Source organism: Phaethon aethereus, assembly GCF_964289735.1.
Source record: "Phaethon aethereus genome assembly, chromosome: 8".
Lineage (NCBI taxonomy): Eukaryota > Metazoa > Chordata > Aves > Phaethontiformes > Phaethontidae > Phaethon > Phaethon aethereus.
In genome coordinates, this window is record NC_138584.1 from 24,876,347 (window position 1) to 24,892,549 (window position 16,203).

The following is a 16,203-nucleotide window of genomic DNA, read 5'->3' on the forward strand; positions in this document are numbered from 1 at the left end:
AAATGCCTCAAGGCAAAAGTGTTGCTGGCCTAAAAAGTGACATTTCCAGATCAGTGGAAACTGAGCAATTTTTATGTTCCAGAATGAATTTAATTAAGACAAGTTTAAAGAATGAATTTAATTAAGGCAAGTTTAAAGAGGTATAAAGTAACTATAGTAGAAACTGAAGTCAATCTAACAGCTTATTACCCATGCCTTCACCTTATGTGGCTTGATCAAGTGTTGGCTGAATTAATGGAGCTCCTTGCTGATTTGTAATGTAAAAGATTGGTGGATACTGTTCGGCACTTGGATCTGTGTTTTTGCACAAAATAAAGACCACTGTATAACATGCACTCTCACTTTTAACATTGAGACGAGTTGATGGGCCAGCCAGCCTGCTAAAAAGCACAGAAATAGTACACGCTCTGTGCCTTACTGCTCGGTTTGCATAAAATATGTGCACGCTTGTAAAGGTGTAAGCGTGCCAGGAGGTTTCTTGTAATGCCTCTGTTCACTGAATTGACATACAAATTATATTAAGCTATAGGAAACTGGGATCTCTTTCAGGCTTTCAGTGTGAGCCAAATGGGACCACTTGCTGGGAGATTAGGCAGAGTTTCTAGCAGCAGGAAGGAAAATTGTCATATGTTTGTGATTTCTCAGACTTGGCTTTGGTTAGCAATACATGTAAGCAGGCTCAGGAGCTTTTTGAGATCTCAGCTATATATCTTCATCTCCTGAGAAGTGAATCTTGATTCTTTTTCCTTAGAGTGTTCTCTGGCTAGTTACTTTGTGTGATGTTTTATACTGAGAAATTTGTTAAAGGAAATTTATTAGCCCTTCCCATGCTTGAATGGGTCATTTCTCTTTATTTGTTAAAATTGAACTCAGTGTTTTTCTTGTACTTTTAAGACTCCTCCTGCCATTTAATTTTAATATCAGTGCCCTGTAACTTCTATTCATCTTTTCAAGAGCTAGACTGAAAGCATGCATGATGTTAAAAGAAAGGTTTAAAGCATGTTAAGATCAGCATGATGTCTGTGCCACAGACAGCAATTCAGGCACCGTAACATTAAATTATTATTACTATTATTATAATCTGATGATCTAATTGATAGTAGCCTTATAATGCTAATAAAAGTATGCATCTATTCCAAAACCACAAACACTGCTATACTAGGTCTCAAGAGCCATCTACCTGAGCAACCTCCTTCTGGCAAGAGCCATCAGCAGAAAATTAGGGAAAAAGATGTTTAAAAAATAAAGCTAGTTGCTAACTTCCTTGCTTCTGGCAGTCAGTTTAGTAACTATGTCAGCTGACATCTCCTAATTCAACATAGCGATTCCTGTTTTGTGAGTCAGATCTCTTTAATGACTGAAGTAAGCTTTTATGGTTTTATATTCTTGGTAACTTTGCAAAGCCGATGTGGTTAAGGGAAGAATTGTTTGCACTTCCAACCAGTGACAATCGCCAGATCCATTTCCCTTCTTGGCATCCTCAAAGTGTAACAACACTGTGACTGGAGGGAGACAAGAGTTTCAGGAGCGTAAATTAGAACATTTGGCCTGTTATAACTTTATTATAGATGGCAATGTGTGCTAATGAAATTAATCTGTTTGTTCTTCGTATCTCAGTGTGAGCCTACAACACTCAGAAGTGTTTTTCTCATTAACTGTAACAAGAAATGTAATGAGGAGCACAGGTTGTTATCTAACTTAGCGTCATTTCTGAAACTCCTTTGCAGAACTGCATTTAAAGTTGCAACAAGGGCACATTACTTGATGATAAGTTAAGTAAATATTCTTGACTTTCATTATGTTAGACTTCAGAACCAAGAGTTCATATTCACAAGTCTCTCTGCTGAATGTATCATGTCACAAGTCAAGCTGAATGCCAAAAGAGACACTCCAGATGGACTCAGTCTGGCACTCCTGACTCTGCGAGAAAAAGCTGAGGTCAAATCTTTACGCTACTGAGTTTAAGGTGTGATTTGTTTCTGTTCACTTTGATGGGGCTGGGATTTTCCTTTTATTTTGTCTGTGTAAAGAATACATCATGGCACAAAGTATGGCTTACTTGCTTTATTTGAGTACACAAATGTTGCTGAGCTAGTTCTCCAACAGGGCACAGGAATGACAAAAGCACCAATAATTTTATAAACCAAGAGAGTGAGTCAGTGGGGGGCGGGGAAGCAGACATTTTAATGAATAGTAAAAGCAAAAGTTTAAAAAGCAATCACAATCCAAACAACAAAATTATCATTGTAAAAGTGTTATTTTAAGCCCCATGTTAGGTTTTTCAAAATTAAAGGGGACAAAAACCTACTTATTTTAGGTTATTACTGAATTGAAAGCATCTCTTGAAAGCATAACTGAATGCTCTTCCTTTGCCCTAGCCTTTCATTTGTCTTTCACATTCTGCTAGTCTGTTACTGTGAGGGTCCTTGAACCACTAACAATTATTGTTATTTTTTCTACAAAGAATGGGCTTTGGTTTGAATAGCTGCTGACTGTGTGGTGTGATGTGGGCTCTCACAAGTGACAAAGAAAATCTGGGTCCAGCTTGACCTATATGCCAGAATTAACCAACTGCAATCTTGCTTCTAATTTTTCTAATTTTTCTAATTGCATTTTCTACAATCACTTATGAATGATGAAGTTCTTCTCAGGGGAGTATGAATACTATTTTTTACTTTATTTATACTTTTATTATGGGTATTTATTATTTGCATAGAGATAATGCCTAGATGCCCCTGCGTAAAGTTGTGATGTAGTATTTTAAAGTACTGGGTGCCAATACTGGGTTGTGGATGGCCATGTCCCACAGCCCCCTTTTCTGCCCTGATCCTGTATGGCCCCTTTCCCTCCACTGTGCTGGCATGACCCAGTTGGGGTTGTGCACCCAACCAGCTGGGGGAACTGATCCAGTAAAAAGAAATCCAGCAATTCCCCCTGCCTCCAGTGTTTCTAGCCACATCAATTTCCCCATTCAGTTTATAGCCCAGCTGTAGAAGAGTTGTGTTGCTGTGAGGAAAAGGTATATGACAATGAAAGAGACAAATAGGGGAGGGGAGGACTGTCAGTACTTTAAGGCAGAACTGCCAACCTCTAAGCCCCATTGTGTTAGCATTCTGGGTTTTTTGTTTGTTTGTTTTTTTCATTGTTACGTTACGTTGAACACCTTGTAATCAAAGGTAAGAGCTAACAGGTCTACAAAGAAAGCAATGCAAGCACAAGGTAACAGTGAGATCATACTGGTCAACATATTAAAAAGCAGTGACTGGAAACCACCAGATTAATCACTACTGAGCTTTTCCTGTTTGTATCACAGCAGGGATGAATTTTAAGGAGGACACAGCTGAGGTCCATGTAGTGTCGCTGCAGACATCTCTGAGGAATGACTCCCATACATGTCATATGAGTTCGAGGTAGCTTGACTCATTGCCCTTTGATGAATCTATGGTTAGAAAATTAACCACAACACTCATGAAAAAGGTATTTTTCCCCCAATACCTTTCTTTAGGTTGTTACCTCTCTGCCTGCATCCCTCAAATGGCTCCCCCCTCTGTTGTATCAGTGAAAAACTGCTTTTACTGCCAACTCTCTTCTCAGTTTATCTATGCCCTTTCTGTCTGTTCTCTTTCAATACAGACACGTTACATCTCTTGAGGTGTCCCTGTGCTAACCTCCACTCCACAGCTGTTGGGTTTCCATGGCTTGCTTTCTTGTATTTGTCATCTCATATTTGGGAGGCACTTCTACAAGTAGCAGTAGAAGTACGTGCAATCTGTCCCCTAGCCCTCCTTAAAACTCGTCTTTCTTTGGGAGCCCAAAGAGAGGGTGACAACAATAAGGATCTCATGCTATTGCTGCTGGCTAGCATCTCTCCATTCCCCATGTGCTTCCCTTTCTGGACCTTTCAGAAATACACACAAATATGCATATTTATATGCACATGTAATTAGTACTTTGCTAACACCTAGGGGTAACAGCTCAACTGTGGCAATTGCTGTACAATCAAGTCCGAGCCGACAATGAAAGCAGCATATTCACTGGTCTCATTCTGTCTCTCTAAAGCTATAATGTGTTTGATGAGCTTTTGTTGCTAAGAAGTGCTGTTAACTTAGCTATTGCACTAAGCTCTCGCTAAACCTCACAGCCATACTTTTAACTCCGTGTTGTACATTTGCATATTTACATCTTCTACTTCCTTATCAGATGTAAATATGGTATCTAGAACAAGGTTACAGCAGCGCAAAGCTGTCACTTTGACATACTGCATCACTGCAAACAAGGATGTATGTCCTTCATGGTATGTAAAGAAGGAAAATAACAACTGAGAAGCAAATCATATCCAGTTAGGACTGGACTTTTGTTATATCTAGATCTAGTAATTGCCATCCTGGACCCAGCTGTCGGTTGGTTTACTTCATTATTCTGTCCCTGAGACTGACTAATAGTAGTAGTTTCCAGTGAAGATGCACTGGAATAACACACTGTATAACATTTTTATGGAATAACCTGCCTGTAAGAAATTTCTTCCTAATCCTCCTTAATTCAATGATTAGCTTGTGCTCTGAAACTTAAGTGTTTATATCCTTTCTGTAAAAAGTCCTCATGTAACTATGAGTATTTTTATTAATTACCCAAACGTCTAATGCAGAACCTCTCAAATAGCAGACCTCCCTAGATTCAGATAATGAATAAATTTTGCCTAGATTGCGCCAAGGTCCTAGACTTACTAATTCTCCTGCATTCTTTTGGAAAATCCTGTATTTCTTACCATTTCTGCGGAACTTGGAGGGATGGTGGTGGTGAGTTGTACTCTGTGGCTGCAGTTCTCAGCTGTGCAGGCATTGCTTGCCTAGCCTGGCGGAGCTGGGATTGGTGTCTTTCTTTTTGCTGAATAAAATGATGCATCATTCTATAAAGAGTAATTGATTAGTCATAGTCAAAGGTTTTCCTAGCAAATCTCACTCTTCCTGCAGTTCATGTAACTACTTTTTTACCCTTATTTTTTATTTTCCTCATAACTGGTATTCTTCAGTTGTATCACGGTGTTTTTTTAGTGAATCTTGAAAAAAGAATGCTGTCACGGGGGTAAAGTTAGGGAAGTAGCCAGGAGTCATGGTGATGATGTGCAGCCTATATAATTACTCGTCATTACTGACATTCTGCGCAGGTATAGTGCAACATCCTAAAGTACCGTGCCATCTTCCGGGCTGACTGCATATTGCCAGTTGCCAAACATCAGTATTCCAGTGTAAAGACCAAAACTTCTCTGTGAATACCATTAGAACTGGGTCACTAACAGAAGGTGTGTGACAGCTTAATATGCAGAACAACTAAAGCCATTTCCTCTGTCTCATACAGAGCAGAAATACTGAGAGTGAAGATTATGTGTATAGTGCGAGCAGAATGACAAATGAAAAGCCTTAGCGATATACTTATTTGGTGGCATTGGTGATGCAGTTCTCCCTTGGAAACAGTGAAAATGGGTGATCAGCTGGGTTTTGTGCGGCACCAGTTTTACTAAATGTTTGCATTTAATAGGAATTCAAATGATCAAGTTAAGTATTTCATTTTGTAGAGGAAATTCTTTTGCTCAGCAGCATCCTAATAACACCTACTATTTAGCATTTTCTATTCCATTTGGAATAAAGAGGTTTTAACCTCACAGCTCCAGGAATTATTGCTGCAGCTATGTGCTCAGCAGTCGTAAAAATGCTGCAGATGGATTTATGTCATTTCAGAAAACATTACAGAATAAGCTGGACTAGACTCTGTGTTCTGCCTCACCCAAGTCCCTTTAAACCAGCTAGAGAAGAATGGCAGGGAACTCTTCCTGGATAGCATCATTCCAGCTACCTTCCAAATCAGAAGGGCATGCTGAGACATTTTTTATATGGAGAAAACGGAAGGTGGAAGCCAGGGAAAGGAAGTATCTGGAACTACAAAGAAAAACAGAACTAACTGAGTGTTAGCTGTGTATCAGTAAGTGAGCTCCACAGGCTCTCTGCGGTCCCCTGCTTTTGCTCCATGTTAGTCAATCTGGAAAACATAAGAATCAGCCCCTTTATAAGCCTCTATTAATTACTCTCCTGTGTTTTTTGGATGTGACAGAGTATTTCTGGCGACAAACACGGTGAGCATAGGTGTGGCATCACACCACGCTCTTCCTCATTCATCTGTACCCCTTTTCCCTGCCAAGCCTCTCATGATTCGTTCAGTTTTATTTAAAGTTCAAAAAAAAACAGTTCAGAGAACTAGCTCATATGGAAAAGAAAAATCAGGTCATCAGATTGGTCTGCAGATTCAGGTCATATTCAGTGACAAGTTTAAATGGAAAAAATATGGGAGAATCAGTAAAATGAGGAGTATTTTTCCTATTCCTTCAACATGAAACCTCACTCTTCTCTTGTTTCAAAAATATTGGAAAGACATATTGAGTCCAAAATACTAAACAGGGATTAAACAAAGAAGGAAGTAATCCAGAAGCAAAGCAAACACAATCTTTTTGCAAACGAAATGTCCTATTAACCCCCAAATGGCTTTTTGATTTAGAGTGATCAGAAAGATTTTAAAATTGACTAAGATACTGAACCAGAAGGCAATTATTTGCAATTCTTTCTAAAACTAACAACCGAAGATTTGTTTTTAATATGTTTCAAAGGCAGGTAGGGTTATTCAGATTCTCATTGTGACTTTTATTCCCATATTCATGAATTCTTTTTTGGCACATGAAGCAAACAGGTGTAAGCCAGTGCAAGGTGGCCCATAGGACATCACCAACAAATAACTAATTGGCATCTATGTTGCAACAGGGCAAAGATCCAGCCACATTATGACAAGGCACCATGCCATCCTAATAGACTCACATTATCACGGATGCCAAGATTCCATAAATTTGCATTATTTACCTTTGGTTAGGGCAGGATTCCCAGCTGGGAAATTCCACATGGTTGTCCATCTCTATCATATACAGTTACGATGGAAGAAAATCTCTGTGACTAATCCAGCATCCTGAAACAGTTTTCAGCAAGAATTTAAATAGTCTTAATAATTATGTAAAAATGCTCCCACTCATCTATGTCAATAAATTGTTTCAAAGTGTATTTTTCTTGTCTTTGTACAAAATGAATAAAAAATTTATAAAATCAGACTTATGGTTGAAGATGTATGAACCTTTTCATCTTGGTAAAAAGGAACAAAGAATTGTTTTTTCTGCAGCAAGTAGCAAGGTTCCTGACTATGTAATAGTGAAAAAAAGGGACAACTTTGAAGTTGCTTTTGTGAAAAATGAATGCAGAAACTGGTAACTTATACCCTCAGGAAATAATTTGCAAAGACAAAAATGCTGAGAGGGTGTGAATTATTGAGATGAAACACAAGATGATGATATATGCTCTGATTACTCCTTGAGGTAATGAATCTCCGTAGGTTTGTCTTTTTTACCGAGGAGACAGTGAACTACATCTTAAATCTGCTCCCTGATGCGATCTCACTCTCCATGAAAAAGCGGGCTGTAGCACTTGATGGCACAGCTGGTAAATGTTCTCCTGCAGCTCCGCAGCTTGGTGTTCCGCAGAGGGCTGGGTGCTGCCCAGTGATGCTCCAGTGGCTCGCTTGGCTCGCACCGTGTCATGCTGGAGGAGCCGGGGAGCCTCTTGGAACAAAAGAGGGTGGTGTCTTCCCAAATGGTACCCACTGCTGGTGACACCACAGGAAAGGTCCCGCGCTCACCTTAACATTTCCAGGGGCAATTAAGAGTTTATGGACATGGAAGCTGGTTGCTGCCAGACACCCAAGCTGATCCTGCACCATGACGATGGGACCCAGAAACGCTGCCCTCACCCCCGGGAGACACTAACTGCGTTGTGCATCCTCAGCCTGCACCTCTGAGCCTCCTTTGCGACCACAGCGAGGCAGCCCTCGTGGAAGCTGAGCCCCTGCCGCCGGGAGGCATCGCTTCCTGGGCAGCCCCACCAGCAGCCAGCCCGCCAGACTAGTGTGGTGCCCGCGCTGTATTGCCCCTCTCTGTGCGCGTTTGCAGCGGCAGCGGTGCGGAGCCGTGCAGGGCTGCTGCGGGATTCCGCCGGCCACGCCGCCACACGGTCAAGCGGCGCCCACGGCCTTCCCAGGGTGCCCCGCGCCCTCTTCCCGCCTCGCACCTCCCGCCCGCCCTTCGTGACGAGTCTCGCGCGTTCCCCTCCTTCCCTCCCCCCAAGTCTCGCGCCTCTTCCCCACCGCGAGGCCGGCGCTCTCGCGATAGGCAGCGGCCGGCAAGCGGGCGCGCGGTGGGGGGGCGGCGCCGCGGCAGCTGCGGCGCTCGCGCTCCCTGACAGGCGGGCGGCGGGAGCGGCGGGAGCGGGCGGGCATGTCCCTCCGCCCCGCGCGCAGGTGGTGGCGGCGACGGTGGCGGCGGCGCCGCCCTGGCTCCCCGTGAGTCCCGCCGGCCATGGCCGGCTCCGCGCCGTGGGGGCCCGAGTCGTGCCGCAGCCGCCGCTGAGGAGAAGTCGCCGCGATGAGGAAGGGCCGCTCCCGGGGGGACAAAGCGGCGCCGCCGCCGCCGCCGCGGAGGGAGCCCGGGCGGGCGGTGGCTGCCAGCGCGGCGGAGCGGAGAGCCACTCTGCTGGGGGGCGGCGGCAGGAAGGAGCCGGAGGACGCCAGGGCCGCGGGGGCGCCTTGCCGGGAGGCGCTGGAGAGGGTAAAGCCGGGGCGTGGGGCCGGGGCGTGGGGCCCTGCCGGGCCAGTGGCGGCCGTTGGCATGGAGACGCGCGCCCCGCGTGGCGGGGGACCGCGGCGGGCGGGGGCGCCCGGCGGTGCCGCCCTCCGCGCCCGGCCGTGCTGCGGCTGCCGCAGTCGCGGGCAGGGGTGCTCCCGGCCCCGGCGGGGGCTCCCCCGCCTCCGGCGGCGGGGGCAGCGGCCGCGAGGTGGCCGGGGATCGGGGCGAGGGGGAGGCTTGGCCTCGGGGGGAGGCTGCGTGCGGCGGTGCTGGCGGAGACGGCATCCTCCGAGCGTCCTCTCGGGGTGCAGCCGCCTCCTCGGCTAGGTGTCCCCAGGAGAGGGGAGGACAGATTAGGTGGTGTGCCGCGTTCCGGTGGCGTGGCGGCGAAGCCACCGTAGAGCCAGAAGCCCTGCCTGCATGCTGGTGAAGAAGCGAGGGAGGATGCGGTGAAATCTGATGTGTGTTACGTGCTTGCTGGTATCGGTAATTGCAGAATACTTCTTGCTGGTAACCTTCTGTAGGTCACTCCTAATTGCGACGTTAATTATGCTGTCTTTTCCAACATTTTTTATATCGTAATGCTTGACGCTCAAAGTGCTTTATTTAGGAAACACACCTTTGCAGATACTGGAAAATGCATAGGCTTGTTAAGTGAGAGTAAGTTCAGTGTGTCCACTTTTATGTCTTTCAGCCCCACAAAAAAAAGGCCTGTTGATTATCACTTGGTGTTACAGGGATGGGGTACCCAAGAGGTCTTAAACTTTGTTTCAATGTGTTTTGATATTCCTGGTTTTACAAGCGGGAAAAATGCGGGATGAGACTTAGTAGATGGTAACTAATGCTTTTTTTTTTTTTTTTTAAGAGAAAGAAAAAGTACCACAAGTATGGAGGTTCCCAAGATGCAGTAATTCATTGCTTTGTTTTGCCATTTTTAGGAGCAAAGTGAAACACTGGGTTCTTTGACTTTTCTTGACAAAAAGGTGTCTTAAGTTTACCTCATGGTTGCAGATGCACAGGTTTACTTTTTTTTTCGTATAATTTCTTAGGTTATAGACAGCTCTGGGTGGTGTTTTTTTTTTTTTTTATTCCCTCTAGTCCCTTGCTAAGCCAGGTGGCTAAGAGGTTCTGCTGCTTTTGATGCGTATCACTTCCTGAAACAACTAAAGAACACTAATATCCTTATTCAGGCAAAAAAAGAAAAAATCTAAATACAGGAGAGGTGACTTAGTTTCTTCCAAACTATCCATTAAAATAGTGGTTAGTAGAGCTCTCCAATGCAATAACAAGGTGTTTGGTTTACTGTTTTGACATATTGTATATCATATTGACATAGAAATTAGAGGAAATTATTTCTATTCCTTGGTAGTTGTGAACTAAACTTGTTACAAATCATGCATGCATACCATACAATGTATTGAACACTCAGGAAGCTTCACCAAAACATTAATGTTGCAAAACAGGAAAGGCTGCAAATTCAGAAATGCCAGTTTTTGAGGTGCACAAGGCTTTTTAATGGGAGATATTGCCAGCTTTTTTTTTAGCTTGGATGGTCTAAGACCTGATGTGACTTGTAGGAACAGATCTTTATGTGCTGGCAAGTATTCAGTGGGATAGAGTCTTTGAGAAGTCTTGCAGTGAAAGTTGGGAAAGCTTCTACTCAACCTGTGTGAGATGGCCCCCCCCCCAGACTTCAAAGGTGAACCTCTCATCCCCTCTCCCCTTTGTCTTACGTTTGAAGTGGTGGAAATTTTGTAAGTGTGGTAAGCAATTGCAAATAAATAGATATGTTAGACAAATTTAATAAACAGGACAAATAAGTGTACTCACATTTTGACCTTTAATATCAATAATTCAGTATTTCTTTAAACATCAGGAGTTGGTAGTGTGGATGTGGTGGAAAGGGCATTCTGGGATGCCAAAGACAGTACGATACTCCATTTCCACTGGTGCAGCTTGTAGTGTGACAGATATTTCCTTTGGGGCCACTTCTGATTTAAATAGCCCTGTTGTTTTGAAGCCTGTAGTGTGCCCTCAGCTGTACCAGTGCAACAGTGTGCACAGCTGCAGGGAACCGTTCTGAATTAAATTCAGATTTCACAGTTTGTTTGCTATACAGTTGCACAAGTTTGTGGTTGGGAGAGACTAAGCTACTCTAATGTTGGAAAAAAGTACTTATTGAACTGTGACTATAGTAGTTAATCACTGTAGACCTTTAGGCTTTTGAAAATCTGATCCTCTAATGTTCTGTGCTTATAGGTCTAACATGTATATACGATCAGTGTTTTCATTTTTTTATGAGTTACATAAGAACATAAAAATAACTGTGCTTGGTCACATTAAAGATCCCTCTAGCCCAGTATCCTGCGTCTCTGAGCTACCAAAAGCAGATGCTTGGAGAAGAGTATAGTGTATATTGAGGAAATACCTCTCCCATCCTCCAGTAATTTGTGGCTTGCAGTTTTCCGGAACTAGAGGTGATACTTGTTTTTAGTGCCCCCAGTGGGGTTTTTCTTCTATGAGTTTGTCCAATCAATGTTAGAAGCCAGGTATGCTTGTAGCATCCACAACATCCTGTGGCTGAGTGTTGTAAAGCTCAAACACATTTTGTGTGGGGAAAAACCCATTTATTTTTGTTTGTTTTTTGAACTTTCTACCTGCTTGTTTCATGCCTTGTTTGTTAATTCTTGTACTGGAAGAGGCAGTGAAAAAGACAATCTGTGTTCTTCTGTGTGGCTTACGGCTTGATGACTTTTATTTTATTTACTGTCCCTTTCTTGTGACTTTTCGAGAGGAGTTTTAGAAAGAAGTGACTCTATCTTTTTCATTGTCCTTGCTGTCTTCTTTGCACCTTTTGCAGGTGTGTTTCTAATTGGAAATTAGAATGATGCAAGTATCAGAGGAACAGGGCTGGGCAACAATAACCAGGACTGACTACAGTATTTCAGCGCATGACACCCTGTAAACTTACATAGCATATTAGGTTTTATTCTTTAATCTTCTACCTGCTTTTTCTTGATGATCTTTAAGCATTGAGTTGGCACTTCCTTGGAACTGTCTATTATACCCACAGTCACTCTTTTAAGTGGTAATAGTTCTGAATTTGTCATTGTGTATTTAAATTCAGGATATATATATTTTTTACAGTATGCATTACTTTACATTTATCTACATTTGATCTTATCTGCTGTTTTACAGCCCGCTTAACAGTACCGTTAAGGTTCTCTTCGCATCTTTGGCCATCGCTTTTGCAACCTTGAATAACTTTAAGCATTGTCAGCAAAGTCTGTCACGTAAGAGTTGAGCTTCTTTGCTAGATTTTTTCTTCAAAATGTTGAAGGTACTGATCCCAGAACAGAGACTTGTGGGGCTCTGCTGGTGACCCTTCTTTTTTGGGAAAAAGGCCAATTGTTCTAACATCTTAATTCCTATTTGTTAATCACACATTAATTCATAGTTGAATTGTCCTTTTCATCCCGTGACAGTTTAGTTTCACTGAGTGAGGGCATCTTTCTCAAACACAGCCCCCTTGGATTTCCATAAAGTATTGTTTTGATCGTCATATGTTTGCTGACTACGTTGAAGGAGAAAAATGGAAAGTTGAGGTGAAAGTTATTGTTGCTTATGAATGACAGTCACCTCACCCAAAGGCATATTACAAGCATTAGATTGTTTCCATATTGTGCTTACATAATTAATTTGAGACATTGTGCTATTTATTGTGAAATATCTCGCATGTATCATGGCCAATATTTGTTAGAGGTGCTTTTTATTAGAATTTTCTACTTCAGGTAGAAGTCAAAGTTCTCATGTAAAGGACTCTTCGTGTCTGCAAGATATCACTTAAGGGGTTTATGATGGAAGTATACGAGACATGGTTGCTATGTAGAGAGGGTAGATATCAAACAGCAGCTGACTGTTTCCTTGAGTGTTAAGCTAGCAGTCAGGCATAAAAAGGGGTGGATCTTCATGCAAAAGGTAATGCATCCTTTTTTCTCAAAGGGTGTAATGGATGCAAAAAGCACCCAGAGTTGAAGTACTGGAGGAGGGATCTAGTAAAGATTATTAAATAGGCAGACTGCATCTGCCTGAGGAAAACAACCAAAATTAACTACCATCTAGTAGAACATTAGAACGGGGCAAATGCATGATGCTTCCCTTTACTTATCCATAGGGAATGTCTGCTATTTTTACAGTTTTTTTCCATGAGGACTGGGTTTTAGCCTGTCCCTAACAAATTTAAATCCTGTCTTCCTCTGAAATCTGGGGGAGAATAAACAGGTATGAGGAAAGCTGAAGTATCGTGGAAGGTCTACCGGAATGGAAATTGAGGGTTGGAAGAGTAAAAATAGAGGACACTGAGCATCGCTGACCCGTATTCTCTGCTCTAAAGGCATGCAGGGAGCTCATGGGTGCTGCCCAGTGGTGCTTTGCTCAGAGATGTGGCAGGATGAGGGAACAGAAACAGGCCACATGCTTGCCAGCATTTTACCCTCACTTCTGTCAAACTTTCCTGTCCTGTTGCTATGGATGGCCAGGGCCAGGAGAGGATTTGTGAGTAGATTCCATGACTTTGTGATTTTGTAGGATAATAAAGAGATTAAAGGGAACACAGCAGTGGAATCTCAACAAGCGGTTCAAGGGGCTGGTAGAGGGACTGCAAGTTGTAGAAGCGCTTTTCTCTTGTATGGAGGAGTTTAACTTTGCTGCTGCTGAAGAGTTGGACTGAAGTATTGCTAAACCTGGAGACTTCCCTGCTGCACCTATGTTCATTGTATGGGAAATGTTCAGCTGATGCCAACAGGCAAGCTGTATATATAATATTGAGAAAGATGAAAATCCTCCTTAGTCTTGGTTAGTTTTGTGTTGGGGAGCCCTTTCTATTGTGCAGTCAGTGCAGCAGACTATCTCCAGCTGTAAATTTTGATGTGCCTGAAGAAGGGAGATCTTGCCTGTTCCCCAGACAGTACATTTTGTCATTTCTGCATTGGATACAAACTATTTCTTGAGCTTTGGACAAGGTAACTTGCCTTAACAATCAAATCATTTAACTATTATGGTTATGTGGAACTGTAGTGCTACAAACTTTCTGAGAGTAGCAAAAGTATTCCTTTCTTCCCACTAGTCTTTGAAACTTTGTAGATCTATAGGTCCCAAAGGGAAAATGGGTTACTGTGGTTATCCAGTGTGATTTCCCGACATGTGCAGGCCGTGGAGCTTTCCTGAAAATTAAAAACATCTCTTTTAGAAATTGATCTTATCATAGCCTTAGATCATGGTGTGTCTGTCACCTCTTCTCGAAAGCTCTGCTAATGTTTAATTATTCCTGCAGTTAGGAAACTAAACCACATCTTATTTCAAAGCTTGTTTTGTCTAGTGTCCAACTTTCAGCTGTGGAATATGTCTATACTAGCACAGGCAGTAAAAATTCTCTACTATCTGATATCTTTTCCATGTATAAGTATTTGAAATGTAAAATGTCTTGGAACAGAAGACACCGAGCTCTTTTGCTTCATACAGGTGAGTTCTATGGCACTTTGTGCCTTTCTCCTGATTGTTCTTGGACTGTGTGCACCAAAAATAGGTAGTATTCTGGCAGCAGCCTGGAATGGTGTGATCACAGACAAGGTTACTTCTTTGCTACTGTTTGATACTTGTCTTTTTATAATTTCAGGGATTTCATTGCCACAGTTGGGTGTGTCATATGAGAGAAAGTTTTGTAACACTATGCCTATGTGGATCTTTCTACTCCCTGTATTCAGGACATCGTGCAAATTGGTCCAAGACTACTTATAAACATGAGGTTAGAAAGCTTATCCCCCCCTTTCATGCTGTCATTGTATTTTGATTTTTCTTTTTTGTTTTTTTGTTTTGTTTGGAAGAAAGGAATGGCAAAGGATCTTTTGCACCATTTTCTCACCCTGTTAATTTTTTTGGAAAGCAGTCAGTGACCAGCAGAGAGAAACTGGCCAAACCCCAGAGTGCTAGTCAGATTTGTTTTGCCTGCACAGCTGCAAAGCTGTTACTATGCTTTGCTTGCTGCGTGGCAAGCCTGGAAATTAGAGACCTATCCTTTTTCTCCTAATCAGAACTTTTGTGCTTCACATATAAGAAGTGTTTTCTCTTTTTTTCTTTTTTTTTTTCTTTTTTTCTTTTCCCTTTAGGTGCCATCAGTGGTATTAAAGGCAGTAACCCTCTGATGATGAGGCCTGTATGCAGACTGCATAACAGTTCAGTTTTCTTTAGTTATTTCTACCATGAGTCTTACCTTTTGTTTGACGGGTGAAGAAGCAAGCTTTTGGAGTTCTGTTGGCATTTTGCTTTTAAGCTTTCTCTACACCTCTGTCTATCAGGCTGCTGATCAGAGCTCTGTTGCAGCTCTTCTTTTGCTCCCCCAGCCATGGACCCTATGGTTAACAGCTCACAGCACTCAAAGCTGTTCCTTCTAAGTTCATATCAAAATCTACAAGATGGGATGAAACTTAATCTGAAGAAAATGGAAGTTTATTTCCAAAATTCAAGCAAATAAAGAAAATCAAGTGGACATACTAATAGCAATCCAGATTGCATTTGCAATAAAGTGTAGTTTTTAATATTCACATTACAAATTCCATAAAAGCAAATATAGATTAAACATAGCCAAATATGTTCCATAAGCATCATTGCCCCTTCTTATCAGAGATGGAGTGTTGCTGACTTCTAGAAGATCAGGAACCATCTACTTCCATGAATAGTTCTAGCTACCTGTTTTGGGATATTGTTGCAGTTTAGGGCTGATTTTAGGGCAATTCTGTCCTGTACCTGTTTCATCAAAGGAGCTAAAGAAAGTCTTAGGGAAGACATTGGTAAAGACTCCTAAATTATGAGCTGTGGATGTGACTAGCCATTAAAAACTCAGGTACTGTTTGTAGACCTCAGACTTCCTTTTCCTGTCTCCCTTTCTTTGTTGCTGTCTATCTCTTTTTCTCATTTCAGGGAGAGAGCAAAAAAATAAATGTGGGGTTTTTCTTGGCATGAGAACATGCCAAGTTCTAGCCTGTAAAGCTTCTAATATGGTGAACCAGAGTCTAGAGTGTATGGTTGGCTGGCAGGTATTTTTACTCATCCTCAATTTAATTTCTTAAGTTTATCCCCTTCTCTGTGGAAAAATCAAGGTAGCGAAGAAGCCAGAGCATAGCTGCAGAAGAAGGAGCTGTTCCTCATGACATGTATGGTTCTGTCTCTGTTTTCTTCTCTGTCCTTTTCCTGAGGAGGCAAGGAAAGGAGCCAGAAAGAACAAACCTCTTAATGTCCTGTAGGTATGTCTTGCTGCCTTCCATAAACTGATCCTTGTTGATGCCAGAGCTACTCCTGCTTGACTTCTCCATTAGCCATAGTTTTGCCTTTTTGTATTTTGATCGGGCAGCAACAGCAGTTGCTGGCAATATGTCAGTCTGGGTTCACTTGTATGTTCATACTAACATTTAGAAGTATGTAGTGGGGGGAAGTGACTGAAG

General features: G+C 42.5%; 1 protein-coding gene across 1 annotated transcript in view; it reads left to right on the forward strand.

Annotated features, from left to right (window-relative positions):
• Positions 1–8,506: 8,506 nt before the first annotated feature.
• Positions 8,507–16,203, forward strand: part of MAST2 (microtubule associated serine/threonine kinase 2) — a gene marked incomplete at its 5' end in the record, with an annotated part of 192,007 nt that continues 184,310 nt past the window's right edge. Inside the window, one exon of the mRNA XM_082003300.1 lies at positions 8,507–8,689. Within this exon, the coding sequence (XP_081859426.1) occupies positions 8,507–8,689 (183 nt within the window). The remainder of the gene's footprint in view (positions 8,690–16,203) is intronic.